The 25,993-nt window shown below is 46.6% G+C and overlaps 1 protein-coding gene across 5 annotated transcripts in view; it reads left to right on the top strand.

Annotated features, from left to right (window-relative positions):
• The first annotated feature begins 7,977 nt into the window (after window positions 1-7,977).
• LOC137368157 (RING finger protein 145-like) overlaps window positions 7,978-25,993 on the top strand; it is a 42,309-nt gene continuing 24,293 nt past the window's right edge. Inside the window, exons 1-5 of one of the 5 annotated variants that reach the window (XM_068028704.1) lie at window positions 7,978-8,712; window positions 13,439-13,547; window positions 15,103-15,194; window positions 19,699-19,934; window positions 22,127-22,305. In XM_068028704.1, coding sequence (XP_067884805.1) covers window positions 8,544-8,712; window positions 13,439-13,547; window positions 15,103-15,194; window positions 19,699-19,934; window positions 22,127-22,305 — 785 coding nt within the window. In that variant the 5' untranslated portion in view covers window positions 7,978-8,543. Of the gene's footprint in view, window positions 8,713-11,481; window positions 12,340-13,438; window positions 13,548-15,102; window positions 15,195-19,698; window positions 19,935-22,126; window positions 22,306-25,993 lie in introns of those variants that run through there. The other 4 variants (XM_068028703.1, XM_068028706.1, XM_068028707.1 and 1 more) reach the window with 4 other exon arrangements.

Below are 25,993 nucleotides of genomic sequence, written 5' to 3' on the forward strand. Positions count from 1 at the left end.
ATCAACACTTCCCAAACTCTAACCATTTAAGAAATAATCTATCTTTCTGTGTTTTTCTACCAACGTGGATAAGTTCACACTTATTCACATTATATTCCATTTGCAAACTTCCATCTTCTCCTCAGTATATCTCTCACCCAATTTCTCTCCCCCTAGGTATATCTCACTGCCAATCCCTCTCCCCCTCAGTACACCTCAGTCCCAATCTTTCACCCCCTCAGTATATATATCTCTCTCCTCCTCAGTATATATCTCTGCCAATCTCTCTTCCCCTCAGTATATCTCACACCTAATCTCTCTCCCACTCAGTATATCTCTCTACTCCTCAGTATATCTCTCTCACAATCTCTCCTCCTCACAGAATTTCTCTCTCCGAATCTGTCTGCCCCTCAGTATTTCTATTTCCCAATTTCTCTTCCCCTCACTATATCTCTCTCTCACTCACTCTCCTCCTCACTATATCTCTCTGTCAAACTCTCTTCTCCTCAGTATATCACTCTTCCAATCTCTCTTGCCCTCAGTATAACTCTCTCTCAATCTCTCTTCCCCTCAGTATATCTCACTCCCAATCTCTTTCCCCCTCAGTGTTTCTCTCTCCCAATTCCTCTCATACTCAGTATTTCACTCTCGCAAACTCTTTTCCCCCTTCTTCAGTCTATCTCTCTCCCAATCGCACTCCCCCTCAGTTTTTTCTCCCTCAAGCTCTCTTCCCCTCAGTATCTCTCTCCCAATCTCTTTCCTCCTCAGTATATCTCTCTCCCAAACTCTCTACCCCTCATTATATCTTTCTCCTAATTTCTCTCCCCCTCAGTAAATCGCTCTCCCAATCTCTCTCTCCCTCAGTATATCTCTCTCCCAATCACAGTTTCCTCCTCAGTATGTATCTCTCTTAATCTCACTCCCCCTCAGTATATCTATTTCCCGATCTCTGTTCCACTCAGTATATCTCTCTCCCAAACGCTCTACTCTTCAGTATATCTCTCTCCCAATCTCTCTCCTCCACAGTAGATCTCTCTACCATTCTCTCATCCCCTCAGTATGTCTATCTCTCAATCTTTCTCCTCCTCAGTATATCTCTTTCTCAATCTCACTTCCTCTCAGTATAACTCACACCCAAATGCTCCAGCTCTCAGTAGATCTCTCTCCGAATATCTCTCCTTCTCAATATATCTCTCTCCCAATCTCTTTCCCCTCAGTCTGTCTTCCAATTTCTCTCCTCCTCAGTATATCACTCTCCTAATCTCTCTCCCCCTCAGTAAATCGCTCTCCCAATATCTCTCATCCTCAGTATTCCCATCAACCAATCTGTTCCCCACCCCTCAGTATATCTCTCTCCCCCTCAGTATCCCTACTCCCATTTTCTCTCCTCCGTATATATCTCTCAATCTCTCTGCTCCTCAGTATATCTCTCTCGCAATCTGTCTCCCCCTCAGTATAGCTCTCTCCCAATTTCTCTCATCCTCAGTATTTCCGTCTCCCAAGTCTTTTCCCCCTTCCTCAGTATATCTCTCTGGCAATCTCTCTTCCCTTCAGTATATCTCTCTCGCAATCTCTCTCCCCCTCAGTATATCTCCCTCCCAATCTCGCTTCCCCTCAGTATATCTCTCTCCCCCTCAGTATATATCCCTCCCAATCACACTCTCCTCCTCAGTATATATCTCTCTCAATCTCTCTCCCTCTTAGTTTATCTCACTCCCAATCTCTCCCCCTCAGTATATCTCACTCCCAATCTCTCCCCCTCAGTCTATCTCACTCCCAATCTCTCTCCCCCTCAGTATATCTCACTCCCAATCTCTCTCCTCCTCAGTTTATCTCACTTCCAATCTCTCTCCCCCTCATTATATCTCACTCCCAATTTCTCTCCCCCTCAGTCTATCTCACTCCCAATCTCTCTCCCCTTCAGTATATCTCACTTCCAATCTCTCTCCCCCTCAGTCTATCTCACTCCCAATTTCTCTCCCCCTCAGTCTATCTCACTCCCAATCTCTCTCTCCCTCAGTATATCTCACTCCCAATCTCTCCCCCTCAGTATATCTCCCAATCTCTCTCCCCCTCAGTGTATCTCACTTCCAATCTCTCTCCCCCTCAGTCTATCTCACTCCCAATCTCTCTCCCCCTCAGTATATCTCACTCCCAATCTCTCCCCCTCAGTCTATCTCCCAATCTCTCTCCCCCTCAGTCTATCTCACTCCCAATCTCTCTCCCCCTCAGTATATCTCACTCCCAATCTCTCCCCCTCAGTCTATCTCCCAATCTCTCTCCCCCTCAGTATATCTCACTTCCAATCACTCTCCCACTCATTATATCTCACTCCCAATCTCTCTCCCCCTCAGTATATCTCACTCCCAATTTCTCTCCCCCTCAGTCTATCTCACTCCCAATGTCTCTCCCCCTCAGTATATCTCAGTTCCAATCTCTCTCCCCCTCAGTATATCTCACTTCCAATCTTGCCCTCCTCAGTATATCTCACTCCCAATCTCTCCCCCTCAGTATATCTCAGTTCCAATCTTGCCCTCCTCAGTATATCTCACTCCACTCTCTCTCCCCTTCAGTCTATGTCACTCCCATTCTCTCTCCTCATCAGTATATCTCACTCCCAATCTCTCTCCCCCTCAGTCTATCTCACTCCCAATCTCTCTCCCCCTCAGTCTATCTCACTCCCAATCTCTCTCCCCCTCAGTCTATCTCACTCCCAATCTCTCTCCCCCTCAGTCTATCTCACTCCCAATCTCTCTCCCCCTCAGTCTATGTCACTCCCAATCTCTCTCCTCCTCAGTATATCTCACTCCCAATCTCTCTACCCCTCAGTCTATCTCACTCCCAATCTCTCTCCCCCTCAGTCTATCTCACTCCCAATCTCTCTCCCCCTCAGTATATCTCACTTCCAATCTCTCTCCCCCTCAGTATATCTCACTCCCAATCTCTCTCCCCCTCAGTATATCTCACTCCCAATCTCTCTCCCCCTCAGTATATCTCACTCCCAATCTCTCTCCCCCTCAGTATATCTCACTCCCAATCTCTCTCCCCCTCAGTATATCTCACTCCCAATCTCTCTCCCCCTCAGTATATCTCACTCCCAATCTCTCTCCCCCTCAGTATATCTCACTCCCAATCTCTCTCCCCCTCAGTATATCTCACTCCCAATCTCTCTCCCCCTCAGTATATCTCACTCCCAATCTCTCCCCCTCAGTCTATCTCCCAATCTCTCTCCCCCTCAGTATATCTCACTTCCAATCTCTCTCCCCTTCAGTATATCTCACTCCCAATTTCTCTCCCCCTCAGTCTATCTCACTCCCAATGTCTCTCCCCCTCAGTATATCTCAGTTCCAATCTCTCTCCCCCTCAGTATATCTCACTTCCAATCTTGCCCTCCTCCGTATATCTCACTCCCAATCTCTCCCCCTCAGTATATCTCAGTTCCAATCTTGCCCTCCTCAGTATATCTCACTCCAATCTCTCTCCCCCTCAGTATATCTCACTCCCAATCTCTCTCCCCCTCAGTATATCTCACTCCCAATCTCTCTCCCCCTCAGTATATCTCACTTCCAATCTCTCTCCCCCTCAGTATATCTCACTCCCAATCTCTCTCCCCCTCAGTATATCTCACTCCCAATCTCTCTCTCCCTCAGTATATATCACTCCCAATCTCTCTCTCCCTCAGTATATCTCACTCCCAATCTCTCTCCCCCTCAGTATATCTCACTCCCAATCTCTCTCTCCCTCAGTATATCTCAAATCCAATCTCTCTCTCCCTCAGTATATCTCACTCCCAATCTCTCTCCCCCTCAGTATATCTCACTCCCAATCTCTCTCTCCCTCAGTATATCTCACTCCCAATCTCTCTCTCCCTCAGTATATCTCACTCCCAATCTCTCTCCCCCTCAGTATATCTCACTCCCAATCTCTCTCTCCCTCAGTATATCTCAAATCCAATCTCTCTCTCCCTCAGTATATCTCACTCCCAATCTCTCTCCCCCTCAGTATATCTCACTCCCAATCTCTCTCTCCCTCAGTATATCTCACTCCCAATCTCTCTCTCCCTCAGTATATCTCTTTCTCAATCTCACTTCCTCTCAGTATAACTCACACCCAAATGCTCTAGCTCTCAGTAGATCTCTCTCCGAATATCTCTCCTTCTCAATATATCTCTCTCCCAATCTCTTTCCCCTCAGTCTGTCTTCCAATTTCTCTCCTCCTCAGTATATCACTCTCCTAATCTCTCTCCCCCTCAGTAAATCGCTCTCCCAATATCTCTCATCCTCAGTATTCCCATCAACCAATCTGTTCCCCACCCCTCAGTATATCTCTCTCCCCCTCAGTATCCCTACTCCCATTTTCTCTCCTCCGTATATATCTCTCAATCTCTCTGCTCCTCAGTATATCTCTCTCGCAATCTGTCTCCCCCTCAGTATAGCTCTCTCCCAATTTCTCTCATCCTCAGTATTTCCGTCTCCCAAGTCTTTTCCCCCTTCCTCAGTATATCTCTCTGGCAATCTCTCTTCCCTTCAGTATATCTCTCTCGCAATCTCTCTCCCCCTCAGTATATCTCCCTCCCAATCTCGCTTCCCCTCAGTATATCTCTCTCCCCCTCAGTATATATCCCTCCCAATCACACTCTCCTCCTCAGTATATATCTCTCTCAATCTCGCTCCCTCTTAGTTTATCTCACTCCCAATCTCTCCCCCTCAGTATATCTCACTCCCAATCTCTCCCCCTCAGTCTATCTCACTCCCAATCTCTCTCCCCCTCAGTATATCTCACTCCCAATCTCTCTCCTCCTCAGTTTATCTCACTTCCAATCTCTCTCCCCCTCATTATATCTCACTCCCAATTTCTCTCCCCCTCAGTCTATCTCACTCCCAATCTCTCTCCCCTTCAGTATATCTCACTTCCAATCTCTCTCCCCCTCAGTCTATCTCACTCCCAATTTCTCTCCCCCTCAGTCTATCTCACTCCCAATCTCTCTCTCCCTCAGTATATCTCACTCCCAATCTCTCCCCCTCAGTATATCTCCCAATCTCTCTCCCCCTCAGTGTATCTCACTTCCAATCTCTCTCCCCCTCAGTCTATCTCACTCCCAATCTCTCTCCCCCTCAGTATATCTCACTCCCAATCTCTCCCCCTCAGTCTATCTCACTCCCAATCTCTCTCCCCCTCAGTATATCTCACTCCCAATCTCTCCCCCTCAGTCTATCTCCCAATCTCTCTCCCCCTCAGTATATCTCACTTCCAATCACTCTCCCACTCATTATATCTCACTCCCAATCTCTCTCCCCCTCAGTATATCTCACTCCCAATTTCTCTCCCCCTCAGTCTATCTCACTCCCAATGTCTCTCCCCCTCAGTATATCTCAGTTCCAATCTCTCTCCCCCTCAGTATATCTCACTTCCAATCTTGCCCTCCTCAGTATATCTCACTCCCAATCTCTCCCCCTCAGTATATCTCAGTTCCAATCTTGCCCTTCTCAGTATATCTCACTCCACTCTCTCTCCCCTTCAGTCTATGTCACTCCCATTCTCTCTCCTCATCAGTATATCTCACTCCCAATCTCTCTCCCCCTCAGTCTATCTCACTCCCAATCTCTCTCCCCCTCAGTCTATCTCACTCCCAATCTCTCTCCCCCTCAGTCTATCTCACTCCCAATCTCTCTCCCCCTCAGTCTATCTCACTCCCAATCTCTCTCCCCCTCAGTCTATGTCACTCCCAATCTCTCTCCTCCTCAGTATATCTCACTCCCAATCTCTCTACCCCTCAGTCTATCTCACTCCCAATCTCTCTCCCCCTCAGTCTATCTCACTCCCAATCTCTCTCCCCCTCAGTATATCTCACTTCCAATCTCTCTCCCCCTCAGTATATCTCACTCCCAATCTCTCTCCCCCTCAGTATATCTCACTCCCAATCTCTCTCCCCCTCAGTCTATCTCACTCCCAATCTCTCTCCCCCTCAGTATATCTCACTTCCAATCTCTCTCCCCCTCAGTATATCTCACTCCCAATCTCTCTCCCCCTCAGTATATCTCACTCCCAATCTCTCTCCCCCTCAGTATATCTCACTCCCAATCTCTCTCCCCCTCAGTATATCTCACTCCCAATCTCTCTCCCCCTCAGTATATCTCACTCCCAATCTCTCTCCCCCTCAGTATATCTCACTCCCAATCTCTCTCCCCCTCAGTATATCTCACTCCCAATCTCTCTCCCCCTCAGTATATCTCACTCCCAATCTCTCTCCCCCTCAGTATATCTCACTCCCAATCTCTCCCCCTCAGTCTATCTCCCAATCTCTCTCCCCCTCAGTATATCTCACTTCCAATCTCTCTCCCCCTCAGTATATCTCACTCCCAATTTCTCTCCCCCTCAGTCTATCTCACTCCCAATGTCTCTCCCCCTCAGTATATCTCAGTTCCAATCTCTCTCCCCCTCAGTATATCTCACTTCCAATCTTGCCCTCCTCCGTATATCTCACTCCCAATCTCTCCCCCTCAGTATATCTCAGTTCCAATCTTGCCCTCCTCAGTATATCTCACTCCAATCTCTCTCCCCCTCAGTATATCTCACTCCCAATCTCTCTCCCCCTCAGTATATCTCACTCCCAATCTCTCTCCCCCTCAGTATATCTCACTTCCAATCTCTCTCCCCCTCAGTATATCTCACTCCCAATCTCTCTCCCCCTCAGTATATCTCACTCCCAATCTCTCTCTCCCTCAGTATATCTCACTCCCAATCTCTCTCTCCCTCAGTATATCTCACTCCCAATCTCTCTCTCCCTCAGTATATCTCACTCCCAATCTCTCTCTCCCTCAGTATATCTCACTCCCAATCTCTCTCCCCCTCAGTATATCTCACTCCCAATCTCTCTCTCCCTCAGTATATCTCACTCCCAATCTCTCTCTCCCTTAGTATATCTCACTCCCAATCTCTCTCTCCCTCAGTATATCTCACTCCCAATCTCTCTCTCCCTCAGTATATCTCACTCCCAATCTCTCTCCCCCTCAGTATATCTCACTCCCAATCTCTCTCCCCCTCAGTATATCTCAAATCCAATCTCTCTCCCCCTCAGTATATCTCAAATCCAATCTCTCTCCCCCTCAGTGTCTCTCCCATGTATTATCCTCTCTGTTTTTGCTCCTTACTCTAGCCCCGCCCAAACCCTGCCCCTCAGGCAAGCCCCGCCCTCCTGCTGTCACTCACGGTGATTGATACTCCCTGGATACTTGTCATGGCCCCCGTGACTCCAGCGGCCAATCGCTGATGACTGGGGGCGGGGCCAGGCGGGGGCTTCCTGGACGGGGTAAGAGTTCAGACAAATGGAGGAAGTGAGAGGATTTGGAGTTTGAGTTTCAGGTGTGTGGATAGAGAGAGAGAAAGAAAAAGAAAGAAAGAACAAGTGATGAATTAAAAAACTGAGAGGAGAGACGTTGTGTAGTGGGTGTGAGGCACACACTGTTGAGAAAGATATTGAGAGAAGGAGTAGCGGGCAGGCAATGTAGGAAGAGTGATAGAGGAGAATTGAGGGCGGGCAGAGAATGAGGGGGCACTGTCTGAAGAAACTGAATAGTAACTGTGGAGTATATGCAGTGTAGGGCTGGGCATTGGGTGTGGGGTATAAACAGGGCAGTGGGTGTGGGGTATAAATAGGGCAGTGGGCGTGGGATATGTACAGGGCAGTAGGTGTGGGGTATATGCAGGGCAGTGAGTGTGGGGTATATGCAGGGCAGTGAGTGTGGGGTATAAACAGGGCAGTGGGTGTGGGGTATGTACGGGGCAGTGGGCGTAGGGTATATGCGGGACAGTGAGTGTGGGGTATAAACAGGGCAGTGGGTGTGGGGTATATACAGGGCAGTGGGTGTGGGGTATATGTGGGGCAGTGGGTGTGGGGTATATGCGGGGCAGTGGGTGTGGGGTATATGCGGGGCAGTGGGTGTGGGGTATATGCAGGGCAGTGAGTGTGGGGTATATGCAGGGCAGTGAGTGTGGGGTATAAACAGGGTAGTGGGTGTGGGGTATGTACGGGGCAGTGGGCGTAGGGTATATGCGGGACAGTGAGTGTGGGGTATAAACAGGGCAGTGGGTGTGGGGTAGTGAGTGTGGAGTATAAACATGGCAGTGGGTGTGGGGTATATGTGGGGCAGTGAGTGTGGGGTATAAACAGGTCAGTGGGCGTGGGGTATATGTGGGGCAGTGAGTGTGGGGTATAAACAGGTCAGTGGGCGTGGGGTATATACGGGGCAGTGGGCGTGGGGTATATGCGGGGCAGCGAGCGTGGGGTATATGCGGGGCAGCGAGCGTGGGGTATATGCGGGGCAGCGAGTGTGGGGTATATACAGGGCAGGGCTGGGCAGTGAGTGTGGGGTATATACAGGGCAGTGTGTGTGGGGTATATACAGCGCAGGACTGGGTACTGAGTGTATCCTACCTGCTGGTATACACAGCACTGGGGATTGCAGGCTTGCTGCTGCCTGCTCAGTGCACCCAGGGCTGCCCTGCCTGACGCCCACTTATGTCACCAGAGTGATAAAGTGGTAGGCTGCGCTAAAGCGTTGAGGATGCCTTTTGTCGAAGCAGTGGCCAATGTGGCACTGCGGGTTCCCAGTGTCATAGTGCTGGATTTGCTGTACAAATGGGACGTCAGCCACTTTGCTGAACAGATCCGAGCCAGGAATGAGGAAATGCTCATCAAATATAAGTACGTCTTGTGGAATGCCTACTATCTGGGTAAGGATTTCTGTGTCGCCTCTTCTCCGGTCTTGTCAAGGTTATAATTCTCAGTTGCTGCAGCAGTGAAGTGGGCATCATCACTGTCATGGGTATTATTGTCGAGGCTGGCATTTATTGCCCATTCCAAGTTGGCCCACAGTCGTGGTAGCAGTGGGTTTCCTTCTTGAACTGCTGCAGTCTGTGTGGTGTGGGTTTAATAAACTGTGTGGCTTTTTGGCCCACTCCAGTGGGCAGTTAAGTGTCAGCCATCTTGGGAGTGGCCTTGGAGTCACAAATAGGCCAGACTGGGTAAGGACAGCAATGAACCAGAACAATTCACCAGCTTCTTGGCCACTTTTGCTGAGACCAGCTTTTCACTTCCAGTTTTTAAAACTGAATTCAAATTCTCAAACTGCTGTGGTGGGATTTGAACTCGGGTTCTCTGTATCATCAGGCCAAGCTGTTGGGTTGCTGGTGCAGTAACCGGCCTACCTATTTTTCTTGCATGTTATAGCTTTTCAAAGCACCATTGAGAGGTTTATTTGCATCCCTACATAAAGACAAGATGCTGTTTTTACCCTATACTGTATGAGAAATGCAAATAAGAATGAACACACAAGCATTTGAATTTGGTTGCTCACCGTTTCCAGTGGAAATCATGGGTTGATTGGAAGGAAGTGCTTGAAAAGTAATTCTAGACAAAGAGGTAATGTCCCAGTTCGTGGCTCAGTGAATAGACTCACCTCTGAGCCAGCAGGTTGTGGGTTCTTTTTTTTAATTCATTCTTGGGATGTGGGCGTCGCTGGCCAGGCCAGCATTTATTGCCCATCTCTAATTGCCCTTTGAAAAGGTGGCAGTGAGCTGCCAACTGAGTGGCTTGTTAGGCCATTTTAGAGGGCATGTAAGAGTCAACCACATTGCTGTGGGTCTGGAGTCACATGTAGGCCAGACCAGGTAAGGACAGCAGATTTCCTTCCCTAAAGGACATTAGTGAACCAGATGGGTATTTACAACAATCGACAATGGTTTCATGGCCATCATTAGACTAGCTTTTTTAATTCCAGATTTTATTAATTGAATTCAAATTTCACCTTCTGTTGTGGTGGGATTTGAACCCATGTCCCCAGAGCAATACCCTGGGTCTCTGGGTTACTAGTCCAGTGACAATATCACTACGCCACCGCCTCCCCAATGTGTTCTGGGTTCAAGTCCCACTATAGAGATCTGAGCACATAATCTAGGCTGGCACTCCTAGTGCAGCACTGAGGGAGTGCTGTACTGTTGTAGATGCCATTTTTCAGATGAGAACAAAGAACAGTACAGCACAGGAACAGGCCATTCGGCCCTCCAAGCCTGCGCCGATCTTGATGCCTGCCTAAACTAAAACCTTCTGCACTTCCGGGGACCGTATCCCTCTATTCCCATCCTATTCATGTATTTGTCAAGATGCCTCTTAAATGTCGCTATCGTACCTGCTTCCACCATCCCCCCCCCGGCAGCAAGTTCCAGGCACTCACCACCCTCTGTAAAGAACTTGAGACATTTAATGAGACATTAAACCGAGGTCTCATCTACCTCCTTAAAGAAGGGCAGGGGCGTTCTCCTGGTGTTTGGGCCAGTGTTAAACCCTCAATCAACATCACTAAAATAGATGATCTGATCATTACCTCCTTGCTGTTTTTGGGAGCTTGCTGTGCACAAATTGCTGCGTTTCCTACATTATAACAGTAATTACACTTCAGAAAAGGACATAATTGGCTTTGGGATGTCGTGTAAGGAATTGTGTAAATGTAAGGGAATCAAGGGATGACCATTCTATGTGGATAGGGCTGGAAAGTGGGATTAATTTAGAAGTTCAATGTGATTTTATGGAAGATTGGAGTGGGCTCAAAGGGCTGTATGGCCTAATCCCCCTCTTATGTCAGTCATCTTCATTCTTTCACTACAAGCTCTCGGCACCTGTAAACACACAGAGCCAGAGTGTCTCTTCAGAGAAGTTTAGCGCTAAACTTATTTCGAATCTTGGTTAGACCACACTTGCTGTGCATTCTTCTGGTCTCCATGTTGCAAAAAGGATATTGAAGCATTGGAGAAAGTGCAAACAAGATTTACAAGGATGTTACCAGAAACGAGAGACTCAGCAGGCTGGGGCTCTTTTCTCTAAGGAAGGAAAGGCTGAGTGGTAATTGAGGTCTTTAAAATTATGAAGTTGGTTGATAGATGTAAAGAAGGCCAGAAATAGGGGCGATAAATATAAGATAGCCACTAGTAAATCCATTAGGGAATTCTTTACCTGGAGAGTGCTGAGAATGTGGAACTTGCTTTCGGAGGGAGTGGTTGAGATGAATAGTATAGATGCATTTAAGGGGAAACTAGATAAGCACATGAGGGAGAAAGGAATTGAAGGAAAAGTTAATGGGGTGAGATGAGGCTCATGTGCAGCATAAACACCTAGCTGGGTTGTATGGGCTGTCACGTCTGTGTAATTCAGATGCTGGAAGTGTTACTGTGCATTTCCCGATATAGTTTCATTTATGTCTCACTGTGAACTGTTTGTTTACCACAAGATATGAAAATCATCGACTGGCTTCCTTCTCTGCTGTAATCATTCTGCCTGCTGTGTCCACGTTGGCTCTCTGAAAATGATGAAGACAGTAATATTTCTTGCAGTATTATTGATTATTTTGATTGTAAATTTTTTTTAAAAAGCCTCCCCTTTTCTCGTCTGCGCTGGAAGAAACTTTAAAAAGTTTAAGATTTGTCTTAAACCATTTTTCGCAAAGAAAATTGGGGCGGCACAGTGGCGCAGTGGTTAGCACCGCAGCCTCACAGCTCCAGCGACCCGAGTTCAGTTCTGGGTCCTGCCTGTGCGGAGTTTGCAAGTTCTCCCTGTGACAGCGTGGGTTTCTGCCGGGTGCTCTGGTTTCCTCCCACAGCCAAAGACTTGCAGGTTGATGTGTAAATTGGCCATTGTAAATTGTCCCTAGTGTAGGTAAGGTGGTAGGAGAACGGCGGGGATGTGGTAGGGAATATGGGATTAATGTCGGATTGGTATAAATGGGTGGTTGTTGGTCGGCACAGACTCGGTCGGCCGAAGGACCTGTTTCAGCGCTGTATCTCTAAGTAAATAAAATAAATAAATAAAAAAGTTGGTGGATTGCACACGGAATGAAGATCAAAATGGTGATGTCTTCAGGTGAAGTGGAAGTTAATTGAATCAGAGCATGAAAATGTGTGCCAGTCACCATTCGACTGTTGGGTCTCCATTGTGGTATTGTGTTCGATCCTGAGCAGCACATTTTAGAATGGATGACAAGACCTTGGAGAGGGTGCAGAGGAGATTTGCTGGAATGGCACCAGGGTTGAGGGACTTCAGTTACATGGAAAGACTGGAGAAGCTGGGATTGTTCTGTACAGAGTAGGGAAAGTTAAGAGGAGATTGAATGGCGTTGCTCAAAAATCATGAAGGGATTTGATTGAGTAAATAAGGAGAGACTGTTTCCAGTGGCAGTAAGGTCGATAACCAAAGGACACAGAGTTAAGGGAATTGGCTCTTTATCTAGAGGAGAGATGCGTTTTCTTTTAAAATGTTGTGTAATAATCTGGAACGCACTACCTGAGAAGCATCTTTCAAAAGGGAATTGGGTAAGTACTTAAAAATATTTGCAGGGGAATGGAACTAATTGGATAGATCTCTGAAAGAGCTAGCACAAACATGATGGGCCAAATGACTGCTTCCCTGTGTTGGATGATTTTATAATTTAAGCTTATAGTTAAAGAGCAATTTGCAAAGCAGACTATTTTCACTGGGGAGGAATAAGAAAGACTTCTATTCGAGCGTCTTTCACAACCTCAGGACAGCCCTTTACAGTCACTTTATTGACATGGAGTTACTGTTGTAGGAAATGCAGCAAACAATTTAAGCACAGCAAGCACTTACAAACAGCAATGTGGCAAGAGCCAGATAATCTGTTTCTGTGATGCTGATTGATAAATATGAGCCAGAAGGCTGGAAATAACTCCTTCGCTCTTCAAAACAGTTACTGTGGAATCTTTTACATCCAGCTAAGAGGACAGCCTGGGTTTAACATCTCAGCCAAAAGGCGGCACCTCGGACGATGCAGCACTCCTTCAGTACTGCTTTGGAGCCTCTGCCGTAATTTGTGCTCACGTGTCTGGAGAGGGGACTTGAACCCGCAACCTTCTGACTCAGAGGCAAGAGAAAATCTAGAGGTTTTTCAAATCAAAGGGTTTTGATGTGGTGAATGGTAAAGGAACAATTTACGCTGGGCTGGGGCATCGGTGACGGTGGATCTTCACTTAAAAATTGTTTCAAAGGGAGTGAGGGTTTGGCAAAATTTCTTTTCAGAGACAGATATCGAAATGAGGAACGATCAGCTGCAGGGAGTAGTTAGGGCACAGATCTTTGCATCTTTTAAGGAAAAATTGGGTAACTATTTGAGATGAAGGCTATGAGGAGGGCGTGAAGCAAGGGATTAGTTTTAGATTGCTCTAGCAAAGGGCTGGTGCAGTCATAATGGGCCAAATGGCAGCAGCCTCGTTCTGAAAGTTCTGGTGACTGCAGAAATTTTTAACGGTGTGTCTCGGTTTCAGGCTGAGGAGTAACACTACCCGCTGAGCCATCGAGTGATATTTTTACACCCTACTTTCTTTTGTAGGAATTTTAGACAATGAATTCCTTCTCCCGTTTGTGCTGAGGCTTTGCTGTACTTCTGGTTTGCAGGTCATCTCTTCAGTGTGATAGTTCTCGTGTTGCCTCTGCAGCACTTGGTGAAGTTGTACCTGTACCTGCTGACTGCCTCATTGCTTTACGTGGGACACCAGACCTGTCGGTGAGTGTCAGACAAGTTTGGTCGAAGCCAGCCAAAAGGACTTTATCGTTCAGCAATTCCTGCATTCCCGTTCTTCAGTTTTTTTTGTTTCAGCTGAAGAACTTGGTGTTCATAAAGTTGAATCTCAACAGGTTGATATAGTTGGAGGATGGTGGGGGGTATAAAGGTAGAACCACCATCCGTGGACTTGAGCTCGAGTGCAAATTGAGCACTTGGCGTCAGCAACATTTTGTAATAACCTTTCCGTGTGTTTTTACCATAGCTAAAGACGGACCTTGAGATTTGTTGTTGAAGATTCAGTTCTCAAAATCCAACGCCATTTGAAATGGGGAGTTAAAAAAAAATCAATGAAGGGCCTTCTAACATCAAAATTACATCGATTCCAGCACAGAAACCTTCACCCCAATTGGTCTATATGCTCTGAGCCGCCTCCCACCCTTACTTCATCTCATCCCATCTGTAAATCATTTTATACAGTCAAAGAGCAAAGAAAATTACAGAACTGGAACAGGTCCTTTGGCCCTCCAAGCCTGCGCCGATCCAGATCCTCTATCTAAACATGACGCCTATTTTCTAAGGGTCTGTATCTCTGTACTTCCTGCCCATTCATGTATCTGTCTAGATACATCTTAAAAGACGCTATCGTGCCCGCATCTACCACCTCCGCTGGCAACGCGTTCCAGGCACCCACCACCCTCTGCGTAAAGAACTTTCCACGCATATCCCCCCTAAACTTTTCCCCTCTCACTTTGAACTCGTGACCCCTTGTAATTGAATCCCCCACTCTGGGAAAAAGCTTCTTGCTATCCAACCTGTCTATACCTCTCGTGATTTTGTACACCTCAATCAGGTCCCGCCTCAACCTCCGTCTTTCTAATGAAAATAATCCTAATCTACTCAACCTCTCTTCATAGCTAGCGCCCTCCATACCAGGCAACATCCTGGTGAATCTCCTCTGCACCCTCTCCAAAGCATCCACATCCTTTTGGTAATGTGGCGACCTGAACTGCACGCAGTATTCCAAATGTGGCCAAACCAAAGTCCTATACAACTGTAACATGACCTGCCAACTCTTGTACTCAATACCCCGTCTGATGAAGGAAAGCATGCCGTATGCCTTCTTGACCACTCTATTGACCTGCGTTGCCACCTTCAGGGAACAATGGACCTGAACACCCAAATCTCTCTGTACATCAATTTTCCCCAGGACTTTTCCATTCACTGTATAGTTCACTCTTGAACTATCAGTTCAGTTGGAATGTGGGACTTACTACCACAGGGAGTGATTGAGATTCATTTAAGGGGACACTTGATATGTATGAGGGAGAAAGGAATAGAGGGATATACTGATGGAGGCTTGCGTGGAGCATAAAACACTGGCATGCACCAGTCAGGTCGAGTGGTGTGTTAATGTGCTGTATATCCTATCAAGTCAATTATTTGAAAGCTCTGCACAGCCACTTCAAAAATAGTACTCTGGGAATCGAATTAATGTCTTATGGATTCCTTGGAAAAAGTGGTTGGCTAATCCTTTGCCATTTTGTTCTCTTGAAAGGAGCTATGTTCTTCGAGAGCTTGAATCTGGGTATGATGGGGCGGTGTACATGGACCTCATGGCACTGCAGCGTTTTGTCAGTGCCCTAACAGGTAGGGAAGGCGTTATTGCACCGCCATCACTGTATGGGGAGGCTGTGTTTTCTTTGGCAAATCGGAAAGGGTGTTTGTGGTTATGCAAAACGTTGTAGAATCATACAGCCCATTATGGCTATGCTGGCTCTTTGATAGAGCAATCCAGTTAGCCCCACACCCCTTGCAATGGCGTGTGACTGCATTCCTCACACTGCCAGCTCTCTAGTGCTGACCACTGACCGGACTTGATTGCCAGGGGCCTTCCTCTCTCCTGATTTTTTTTTTAAAAAGCATGATCTGTTCTGTTGTTTGTCACTTTTTTTCCCAAATGTGTTTTGTTTTCCTGAATCCAGAGAGGGATGTTAGTCGTGCGAAACAGAACCTGGCCCTGCACCCCACCAAAGATATCTGTGCTCCTCCATCTCTAACCTCGTGCACATCCCTGATTTTCATCGCTGCTCCATTGGTGACTGTGCCTTCAACTGCCTACACCCTGAGCCCATGAGTTCCCTTCCTAAACCTCTCTACCTTTCTATCTCTCATTTAACCTACCTCTTTGACCAAGCTTTTGGTCACCTGTCCTAATATCCCCTCATGTGTCTCGGTGTCAAATTTTTATCCGATAAAGCTCCTGTGAAGCACCATGGGAAGTGACTATATAAATGTAGGTTGTTGGTAGTGAAGTCTTTCCAAATGTTGGCCTCGAGCTGCCCTGGATCAGGTGCAGCTCGGACAGGTGTTCTGACCGGCGGGGTGGAGGGAGGGTCTTCAGATACCTTTTCTTGTTCGTGACGCCAGTGTCAGTTTCCTGAAAGGAGATCTCGCATGCAATATTGTGGGGTAGCGGACCTTGGGATGAGCAATAAACTAGTTTACCAGTAGCACTCTGGAAATATTAACCTTGCCGGCTCCTCGCCTCTCCACCCGACAGACAGTTAATGCTCCGACAGACTACATGGCCTGTGGTGCAAACTGCCAACTGGGTCTTTTAAGAAGTGCGATAGGCAGAAGCAGAAGCAAGTGTAGCAGGTTTCTCTCGATTACCGAACTTTACTTGACTCTTTGGGGTTATTTGTGGCTTTGCGATAGTGTAAACTTCAGAGAGCTGTAAAAATAACAGGGTAATAATAGTCAGGGATTTCAACTTCCCCAATATTAACTGGGATAGTCTTAGTGCAAAAGGCTTAAAGGGGGAGGAATTCTTAAAATGCATACAGGAGAGCTTTCTGAGCCAGTACGTAGAAAGTCCTAGAAGAGAAGGGGCAGTACTGGGGAATAAATCCAGACAAGTGGTAGAAGTGTCAGTGGGGGAGCATTTCGGGGATAGTGACCAGTGCACAGTGATGCAGTGGTTAGCACCGTAGCCTCGCAGCTCCAGCGACCCGGGTTCGATTCTGGGTGCTGCCTGTGCAGAGTTTGCAAGTTCTCCCTGTGACCGCGTGGGTTTTCGCCGGGTGCTCCGGTTTCCTCCCACAGCCAAAGACTTGCAGGTTGATAGGTAAATTGGCCATTGTAAATTGCCCCTAGTGTAGGTAGGTGGTAGGGAATATGGGATTACTGTAGGGTTAGTATAAATGGGTAGTTGTTGGTCGGCACAGACTCAGTGGGCCGAAGGGCCTGTTTCAGTGCTGTATCTCTAAATAAATAAAAAAATAAATACCTCAAGTCTTAGAGTTTATTTAGTTATAGAAAAGGACAAAGCTGGACTGGAAATAAAAGTACTGAATTGGGAGAAGGCTGATTTCAATATGATAAAACAGGATCTGGCCAAAGTGGACTGGGAGGAAAGTCTACATTGGACCAGTGGGAGACATTCAAAGAGGAAATAGTGAGAGTTCAGAGCCAACATGTACCCGTTAAGGTGAACGTTAGGACCAACATGTCCAGGGACCCCTGGATGTCAAGGGATGTAGAGGATTGGATCAGGAAAAAAAAATGAGGCTTATGGCAGATTCAGAGCGCTGAAAACAGCAGAGGCCCGAGAGGAGTATAGAAAGTGTAGGGTGGCACTTAAAAAAAAGTAATTAGGAGAGCGAAGAGGGGACATGAATAAACACTGGCGGGCAAGATAAAGGAAAACCCTAATGTGTTTTATAAGTATATTAAGGGCAAGAGGATAACCAGGGAAAGTGCAGGGCCCATTAGGGACCAAAGTGGCAATCTGTGTGTGGAGCCGGAGGACATAAGGTGAGGTTTTAAATGATTACTTTTCATCTGTGTTCACTTTGGAGAAGGACGATGTAGGTGTAGAGATCAGGGAGGGGGATTGTGATATACTTGAACATATTAGCATTGAAAGGGAGGAGGTTTTAGTGGGCTTAAAAGTGGATAAATCCCCAGGCCCAGATGAGACGTATCCCAGGCTGTTATGTGAGGCAAGGGAGGAGATAGCAGGGGCTCCCACTCAAATTTTCAAATCCTCTCTGGCCACAGGAGAGGTACCAGAGGACTGGAGGACACTGAATGTGGTACTGTTATTCAAGAAGGGTAGCAGGGATAAACCAGGTAATTACAGGCCAGTGAGAATAACATCAGTGGTTGGGAAAATATTGGAAAAATTCTGAGGGACAGGATTAATCTTCACTTGGAGAGGCAGGGATTAATCAGGGATAGTCAGCATGGCTTTGTCAGGGGGAGATCGTGTCTAATTAACTTGATTGAATTTTTCGAGGTGGTGACTAGATGAGGGTAAAGCAGTTGATGTAGTTTACATGGACTTCAGTAAGGCTTTTGATACGGTCCCGCATGGGAGATTGGTTAAGAAGGTAAGAGCCCATGGGATCCAGGGCAATTTGACAAAGTGGATCCAAAATTGGCTTAGTGGCAGGAAACAGAGGGTGACAGTCGAGGGTTGTTTTTGCAAACTGGAAGTCTGTGATCAGTGGTGTACCGCAGGGATCGGTGCTGGGACCCTTGCTGTTTGTAGTGTACATTAATGATTTAGATGTGAATATAGGAGGTATGATCAGGAAGTTTGCAGATGACACGAAAATTGGTGTTGTAAATAATGAGGAGGAAAGCCTTAGATTACAGGACGAAATAGGTGGGCTGGGAAGATGGGCAGAGCAGTGGCAAATGGAATTTAATCCTGAGAAGTGTGAGGTGATGCATTTTGGGAGCACTAACAAGCCAAGGGAATATATAATGGATGGTCGGACCCTAGGAAGTACAGAAGGACCTTGGTGTACTTGTCCATAGATCACTGAAGGCAGCAGCACAGGCAGATAAGGTGGTTAGGAAGGCATATGGGATACTTGTCTTTGTTAGCCGAGGCATAGAATATAAGAGCAGGGAGGTTATGTTGGAGTTGTATAAAACGCTAGTTAGGCCACAGCTGGAGTACTCTGTACAGTTCTGGGCATCACACTAGAGGAAGGATGTGATTGCACTGGAGAGGGTGCAGAGGAGGTTCACCAGCATGTTGCCTGGGTTGGTGCATTTCAGCTATGAAGAGAGACTGAAAAGGCTAGGATTGTTTTCCTTAGAGCAGAGAAGACTGAGGGTAGACATGATTGAGGTTTGGAGGGTATTTGAGGAAAACATTTATCACCCATACGGTGGTTGGAATCTGGAACGCACTGCCTGAAGAGATGGTTGAGGCAGAAACCCTCACAACATTTAAGAAGTATTTAGATGAGCACTTGAAACGCCATAACATACAAGGCTATGGGCCAAGTGCTGGAAAATGGGATTGGAATAGTTGGGTGCTGGCTGACCAGCACAGACACAATGGGATGAAGGGTCTGTTTCTGTGCTGTATAACTCTCTGATTATGTAAATCAGAGGAGGTTGATTCAACAGCTGGCTGTACATCTTTCCCCATTTCCATTCTCCTTACATTGACCACCCATACTCAAAATTACCCCCAGTGTCGCTGTTTTAAAATGATAAAAGTCCTGACTGCTTCCTGTCATGTTACACTTTTGCTTTGGCCAAACATTTGCAGTGTGAAGTCTCTGAGTGATATTGCATAATTATCCAGTTTTCCCCTCAGTGTAGTTGTTAAGGCTCCAGTTTTTTCCCCCCTTTGCTTTGACATTGGAATTAAGACAAATGAAGATCGGAACAACAGCAACTTCCATTTATATAGCGTCTCTGTGCCCCAAGGCTCATGCCAAGAGTGATTATTAAACAAAATTTGGCACCGGGCCACATGAGATATTAGGGCAGATGAGCAAAAGCTTGGTCAATGAGGTAGGTTTTAAGGAGCATCTTAGAGGATGAAAGTGGAGAGGTTCATGGAGGGAATTCGTGATTTTAGGGCCTAGGCAGCTGAAGACACGGCCACTAATGGTGGACCAAAGAAAATTGGGGATGAGGGAAAGGCCAGAATTGGAGGATGCAGAGATCTGCGGGATTTGGGACTGGAGGAGGTTACAGAGATGGAAAAGGAAGGTCATGGAGGCATTTGAATGCCAAGATGGTTTGTACAATATCTCTGGGTTGTGAGGAAGCAGTAAGGTTTGGAGGTGTTGGATGTGAGACGCCCCTTCCGCTAAACCTCATCTGTTTCTGCCTGCAGGTCAGCTCCTGGTCTCTTCCCTCTGTTCTTTCTTCATGAAACCCAAGCCTCTCTGGTTGTTCTCGGCCCACCTGCTACCCTTGCTTGCCAGGCTCTGCATGGTGCCAGTCACCATGCTCCTGCTCCTGAATAGGTTCACCATCATCTTCACCAGCCTTGAGGTGCTCTACTTTCTGCTCTGCAACATGTTTGTACCCTACAACCTGGCCAAATCTGCCTACCGAGAGATTGTGCAGGTAGGTGTTGGGGAGATGGTGGTGCAGTGGTAATGTCACTGGACTAGTAATCCAGAGGCCAAGGCTCTGGGACACAGGTTCAAATCCCACTATGACAGCTGGTGGAATTTGAATTCAATTAGTTAATAAAAATCTGGAATTGAAAGCTAGTCTCCGTAATGGTGCCATGAAAGTATAATTGATTGTTATAAAAACTGATCTGGTTCACTACTGCCCTTGAGTGAATTAGATAAACTCCTGGAGGAGAAGGAGTGAAGATCAGGGAGGTTTACTGTAGGTAGCACTGATGTGAATCCATCTCATCTGAACGCTACTGCTCCGACTTGCCCTGAGTATCACCTCTGCCTGGATTATACACTGAAGTCTGTGGAGAGGGGACTTGAACCCACGACCTGCTGACGGGGAGACGAGAGTGCAATCGATCAATGTTCTCTCTAATTTCTCTTCGCTGTGTGCAACCAATTTGATGCACTGGGGTCCCTATAAGATGTTGTGCATGCTACACACTTTGGAGGCCGCTGCTTGTACATGGCCTGTTTGTTCCCTGTTTGGCATATTTACTGATTTGCTGGAGGGAATGTTGCTACCGAGAGGTGCCCAAGTGTGAGTTGGTGGTTAGGTGATGTCCAACATTGGTTTGAAAAGTCTGTAGGTTGTAGCTGGAGGAAAGACTGAGGGAGGTGAGGAGTTTCACACTTTTGAGAGGCCCTGGCAAGAAACGAACAGGAGTTGATTTCCAATCTGGTGAGCAGTAGTTATAGAGCACAGAAACAGGCCCTTCGGCCCATCGTGTCTGTGCCGGCTGTCAAGCACCTGTCTATTCTAATCCAATTTTCCAGCTCTTGGTCCGTAGCCTTGTATGCTATGGCATTTCAAGTGCTCATCGAAATACTACTTAAATGTTGTGAGGGTTCCTGCCTCTACCACCCCTTCAGGTGGGAGGGGAGAGGAAGAACAAGTGGGACAAGAGCAAGATGACAAGTGTTCATAACATTGGACAAGCCAGAGAAGCTGCAATGGAAGAGAGAGAGGATGTTAATGGTAGTGGTGGAGGCTTGGCAGTGTATTATCAACGGGTTGTCTCCATGAACTGGATATCTTTCTTATCCGTACATGCTTGCATTTCCTTCCAAAATTGATCAAAGGGTGAAGCAGTCCACATCTCAATGTGGCAGTGAGAACTAAATGGGACATGGTTCTGTGCCTACCCCTCCCATGGTGGCTGGTTGCCGACTGCAGTCTTTTAATTCAATAGTGACCTCCTTTTCAGATCTCCAAAGCTAAGATGCTGCAGATATGGTGGCCTTTGAAGGGACTATTGAAGAAGTGATGTAGTTACGTTAAACGTACAGGGCCCTGGTCAGGATGCATTTAGATATAATGCATAGTTCTGGTCTCTATACTGTGAAAAGGGCATGGAAGCACTGGAGAAAGCACAACAAAAGTTTGCAAGGATGACACCAGAATTGAGAGATTGCAGTTATCAGGAAAGCTTAAGCAGGTTGGAATTTATCTCTTTCGAAAAGAGGAGACCTGATAGAGGTCGTTAAAACACTATAAATAGGTTGGACAGGGCAGATGTGGAGAGAATGTTTCCCCTTGTGGGAGAATCTAAAATTAGGGGCTAAAATACAAGATAGTTACCAATTAAATCCAATAGGAAAATAAGAAATATCTTTACTCAGAGTGGTGAGAATGTGGAACTCACTGCCACAGGAAGTGGCTGAGGCAAATTGCTTAATGCTTTTCAAAGGAAACTAGATGAATACTTGAGAGGAAAGGGAATAGAACGATACGCTGAAAGGCTGAGATAAGGCAGATGGAATGGGGGAGACTCGGGTGGAGTATAAACACCGAGTAGTTGGGTGAATGGCCTGTTTCTGTGCTGCATATTCTATCTAGTACAATTGACCCTGTCATGTCTGTAGGACCCATTCATCTGCTTGGGGCATGTCGAGATTGTGCCACTTCAGTTAGGATCACCTTTGCTTAGTCACTGGGCAGTGAAAGGAGATGGAGGTGATGGGCAGGGCATGAGTTGTGGGATGGGGAGAGGCAAGGTGTGGTATCCAGATCGACACTTGGCCAAGGACTAGAGATGAAGGGAGTATTTGGTCAGGTGTGGGTCGGTGTTGAGAAGTGGCAGTGGTCGGTGTTGACTTCTCACAGTTGTGTGTGTTTTTTATGTCTAGGAAAGTGAGCTATATGGAGTCCTGGGCCTGGGGATGATGCTGTGGAACCAGTTTGCCGTGCCAGCGCTCTTCACAACATTCTGGCTGGTGCTGTTTGTCACTGAGATCTACTTCTACCTCAGCTCTCGCAACCAACCGGCAGCTTCCCATGAGGGCCTGATCTTTACCTTCCTCACCAGGTACTGTTGGACCACTGTGTCATCACTTAAAGAAGTCCCTGAACTCGTAGGTTAAAAAGAGAGAGCGCCCCTACTTGTTTGTTGATTGCAATTTTGGTTTTGCTGATTCACCTGGAGTCATACCTAGCGCAAAGGAAGATAGTTGTGGTTGTTGGAGGTCAATCATTTGAGCTCCAGGACATCACTGCAGGAGTTCCTCAGGGTAGTGTTCTAGGCCCAACCATCTTCAGCTGCTTCATCAATGACCTTCCTTCAATCATAATGTCAGAAGTGGGGATGTTCGCTGATGATTGCACAATGTTCAGCACCATACGCAACTCCTCAGATACTGACGCAGTCCGTGTAGAAATGCAGCAAGACCTGGACAGTATCCAGGCTTGGGCTGATAAGTGGCAAGTAACATTCGTGCCACACAAGTGCCAGGCAATGACCATCTCCAACAAGAGAGAATCTAACCATCTCCCCTTGACATTCAACGGCATTACCATCGCTGAATCCCCCACTATTAACATCCTAGGGACTACTCTTGACCAGAAACTGAACTGGAGTAGTCATATAAATACCGTGGCTACAAGAGCAGGTCAGAGGCTAGGAATCCTGCAGCAAGTAACTCACCTCCTGACTCCCCAAAGCCTGTCCACCATCTACAAGGCACAAGTCAGGAGTGTGATGGAATACTCTCCACTTGCCTGGATGGGTGCAGTTTCAGCAACACTCAAGGAGCTTGACACCATCCAGGACAAAGCAGCCCACTTGATTGGCACCCCATCTACAAACATTCATTCCTCCACCACCGACACACAGTGGCAGCAGTGTGTACCATCTACAAGATGCACTGCAGCAACGCACCCAAGGTTCCTTAGACAGCACCTTCGAAACCTGCGACCTCTACCACATCGAAGGACAAGAGCAGCAGATGCATGGGAACACCACCACCTGCAAGTTCCCCTGCAAGTCACACACCATCCTGACTTGGAACTATATCACCGTTCCTTCAATGTCGCTGAGTCAAAATCCTGGAACTCCCTTCCTCACAGCACTGTGGGTGTACCTACCCCACATGGACTGCAGTGGTTCAAGAAGGCAGCTCACCACCACCTTCTCAAGGGCAATTAGGGATGGGCAATAAATGCTGGCCTGGCCAGCGACGCCCACATCCCATGAATGAATTAAAAAAAAACCTTTTATTTCTCCTGGAAAAGTTGTTGCATTTATGTCGAGCCTTTCGTAACCTCAGGACAACCCAAAGTGCTTTATGGCCAGTGAAATACTTTTTGAAGTGGATTGCTGCTTCTTATGAGAACATTGCTCTTCGGATAATTATCAAACCGTTGCAGGCCTACGGGGAAAAGGCGGGGAAGTGGGACCAACTGACTTGTTCTTGTAGAGCGCTAGCACGGACATGACGGACCGAGTACGTTCCTTCTATGCTGTAATCATTCTGTGATTCTATAAGAACATAAGAAATAGGAGCAGGAGAAGGCCATTTGGCCCTTTGATCCTGCTCCACCCTTCAACATAGATAACCTTCGACCTTCCTGCACTATCCCTAAATTCCCTAAGTACCCAAAAATCTATCAATTCAATCCTGAATATCACAGAATTGTTACAGCACAGAAGGAGGCCATTTGGCCCATCGTGTCTGCACCATCTTTCCAAGTGAACACTTCACTTTGTGCCATTCCCCCGCTTGCTCCCCCTAACCCCTGTACATTCTTCCTTTTCAGATAACTAATTCCCTTTTGAATGCCTCCATTAAACCTGCCTCAAACACACTATAAAGACAGTGCATTCCAGATCCTAACCACTCAGTGCGTGAAGAAGTTTTTCATTATGTCGCCATTGTTTCTTTTGCCAATTATCTTAAATCTGTGCCCCCTCATTCTTGATCCTTTCACGAGTGCAAATAGTTTTTCCCTGTCTACTCTGTCCAGACCCCGCATGATTTTGAATCCCGCTATCAAATCTCCTCTCGGCCTTCTCCAAGGAAAACCATCCGAACTTCTCCTATCTATCTTAATAACTGAAGTTCCTCATCCCTGGAACCATTCTCGTGAATCTTTTCTGTACTCTCTCCAATGCCTTCACATCTTTCCTCAAGTGCGTCGTCCAGAACTGGACGCAATACTCCAGCTGAGGCTGAACTTGTGTCTTCTGTAAGTTCAGCATAAATTTGTTGCTCTTGTGCTGTATGTCCCTATTAATAAAGCCCAGGATACTGTATGCTTTATTGACTGCTCTCTCAACCTGTCCTGCCACCTTCAATGACTTATGCACATATAGACCCAGGTCCCTCTGCTCCTGCCCCCCCTTTAGAATTGTGTCCTTTGTTTTATATTGTGTCTCCATGTTCTTCCTACCAAAATGAATCACTTCACATTTCTCTGCATTGAACTTCGTCTGTCACTTGTCTGTCCATTCCAGCAACTTGTCTATGTCCTTTTGAAGTTCTGTGCTATCCTCCTCACAGCTCATAATGGTTCCAAGTTTCCTGTCATCTGCAAATTTTGAAATTGTGTCCTGTACACCAAAGTCTAAGTCATTAATATATAATGGGAAGAGCAACACTGACCCCTGGGGAACTCCAATACAAACTTTCCTCCAAAAAACATCCATTAATCACTTACTTTGTTTACTGTCACTCAGCCAATCCTGTATCTGTGTTGCTACTGTCCCATTTATTACATGAGCTATAACATGAGCATCACAGATGCTGCCAGACCTGCTGAGTGGTTCCAGCATTTCTTGTTTTTATTTCAGATTTCCAGCATCCGCAGTATTTTGCTTTTATTTTCCCTTTTGGAAATCCATGTCCACCACCTCAACAGCATTGCCCTCATCAACTCTCTCGGTTACCCCATTAAAAAACTCCAAGTTAGCTAAACATGATTTTCCTTTAACAAATCCATGCTGGCTTTCCTTAATTAATCTGCATTTATCCATATGACGATTAATTTTGTCCTGAATTATTGTTTCTAGAAGTTTCCCCACCACCAAAGTTAAACTGTCTGGCCTGTAGTTGCTGGGTTTATCTTTACGTCCTTTTTTGAACACGAGTGTAATATTTGCAATTCTCCAGTCCTCTGGCACCACCCCCGATTCTAAGGAAGTCTGGAAAATGATGGCCGGTGCCTCCACAATTTCCACTCTTACTTCCCTCAATATCTTTGGATGCAACTCGTCCGGTCCTGGTGCTTTATCCACTTTAAGTGTAGACAGCCTATCCAATACCAGCTCCTTAAAATTTTTAAATCCTTCTAGTGTATTACTTACCTCCTCTTTCACTATGACCTGGGTAGAATCTTCTTGGTAAAGACAGGTGCTCAACGATGGAGCATCCGCCACCCTTTAGTGTTGCAAATTCCAAAGATTCGTAACCCTTTGAGTGAAGAAGTTTCTCCTCGTCTCAGTCCTAAATGGCTGACCTCTTAGTGTGAGACTGTATCCCCATGTTCGAGATTTCCCTGCCAGGAGAAACATTTTCTCGGCATCTACCCTGTCAAGTTCTTTAAGAATTTTATATGTTTCAATTGGATCACCCCTCATTCTTCTAAACTCGAGGGAATAATAGGCCTAGTTTACTCAATCTCTCCTCATAGGACAATCCCCTCATCCCAGGAACTAGGGAAAAAGTGGCAGCCAATTTGCACACAGCAAACTCCCACAGCCAGCAATTGGATAATGTCCA

The sequence above is a fragment of the Heterodontus francisci genome, chromosome 1 (genome assembly GCF_036365525.1).
Source record: "Heterodontus francisci isolate sHetFra1 chromosome 1, sHetFra1.hap1, whole genome shotgun sequence".
In the NCBI taxonomy this organism is placed as follows: domain Eukaryota; kingdom Metazoa; phylum Chordata; class Chondrichthyes; order Heterodontiformes; family Heterodontidae; genus Heterodontus; species Heterodontus francisci.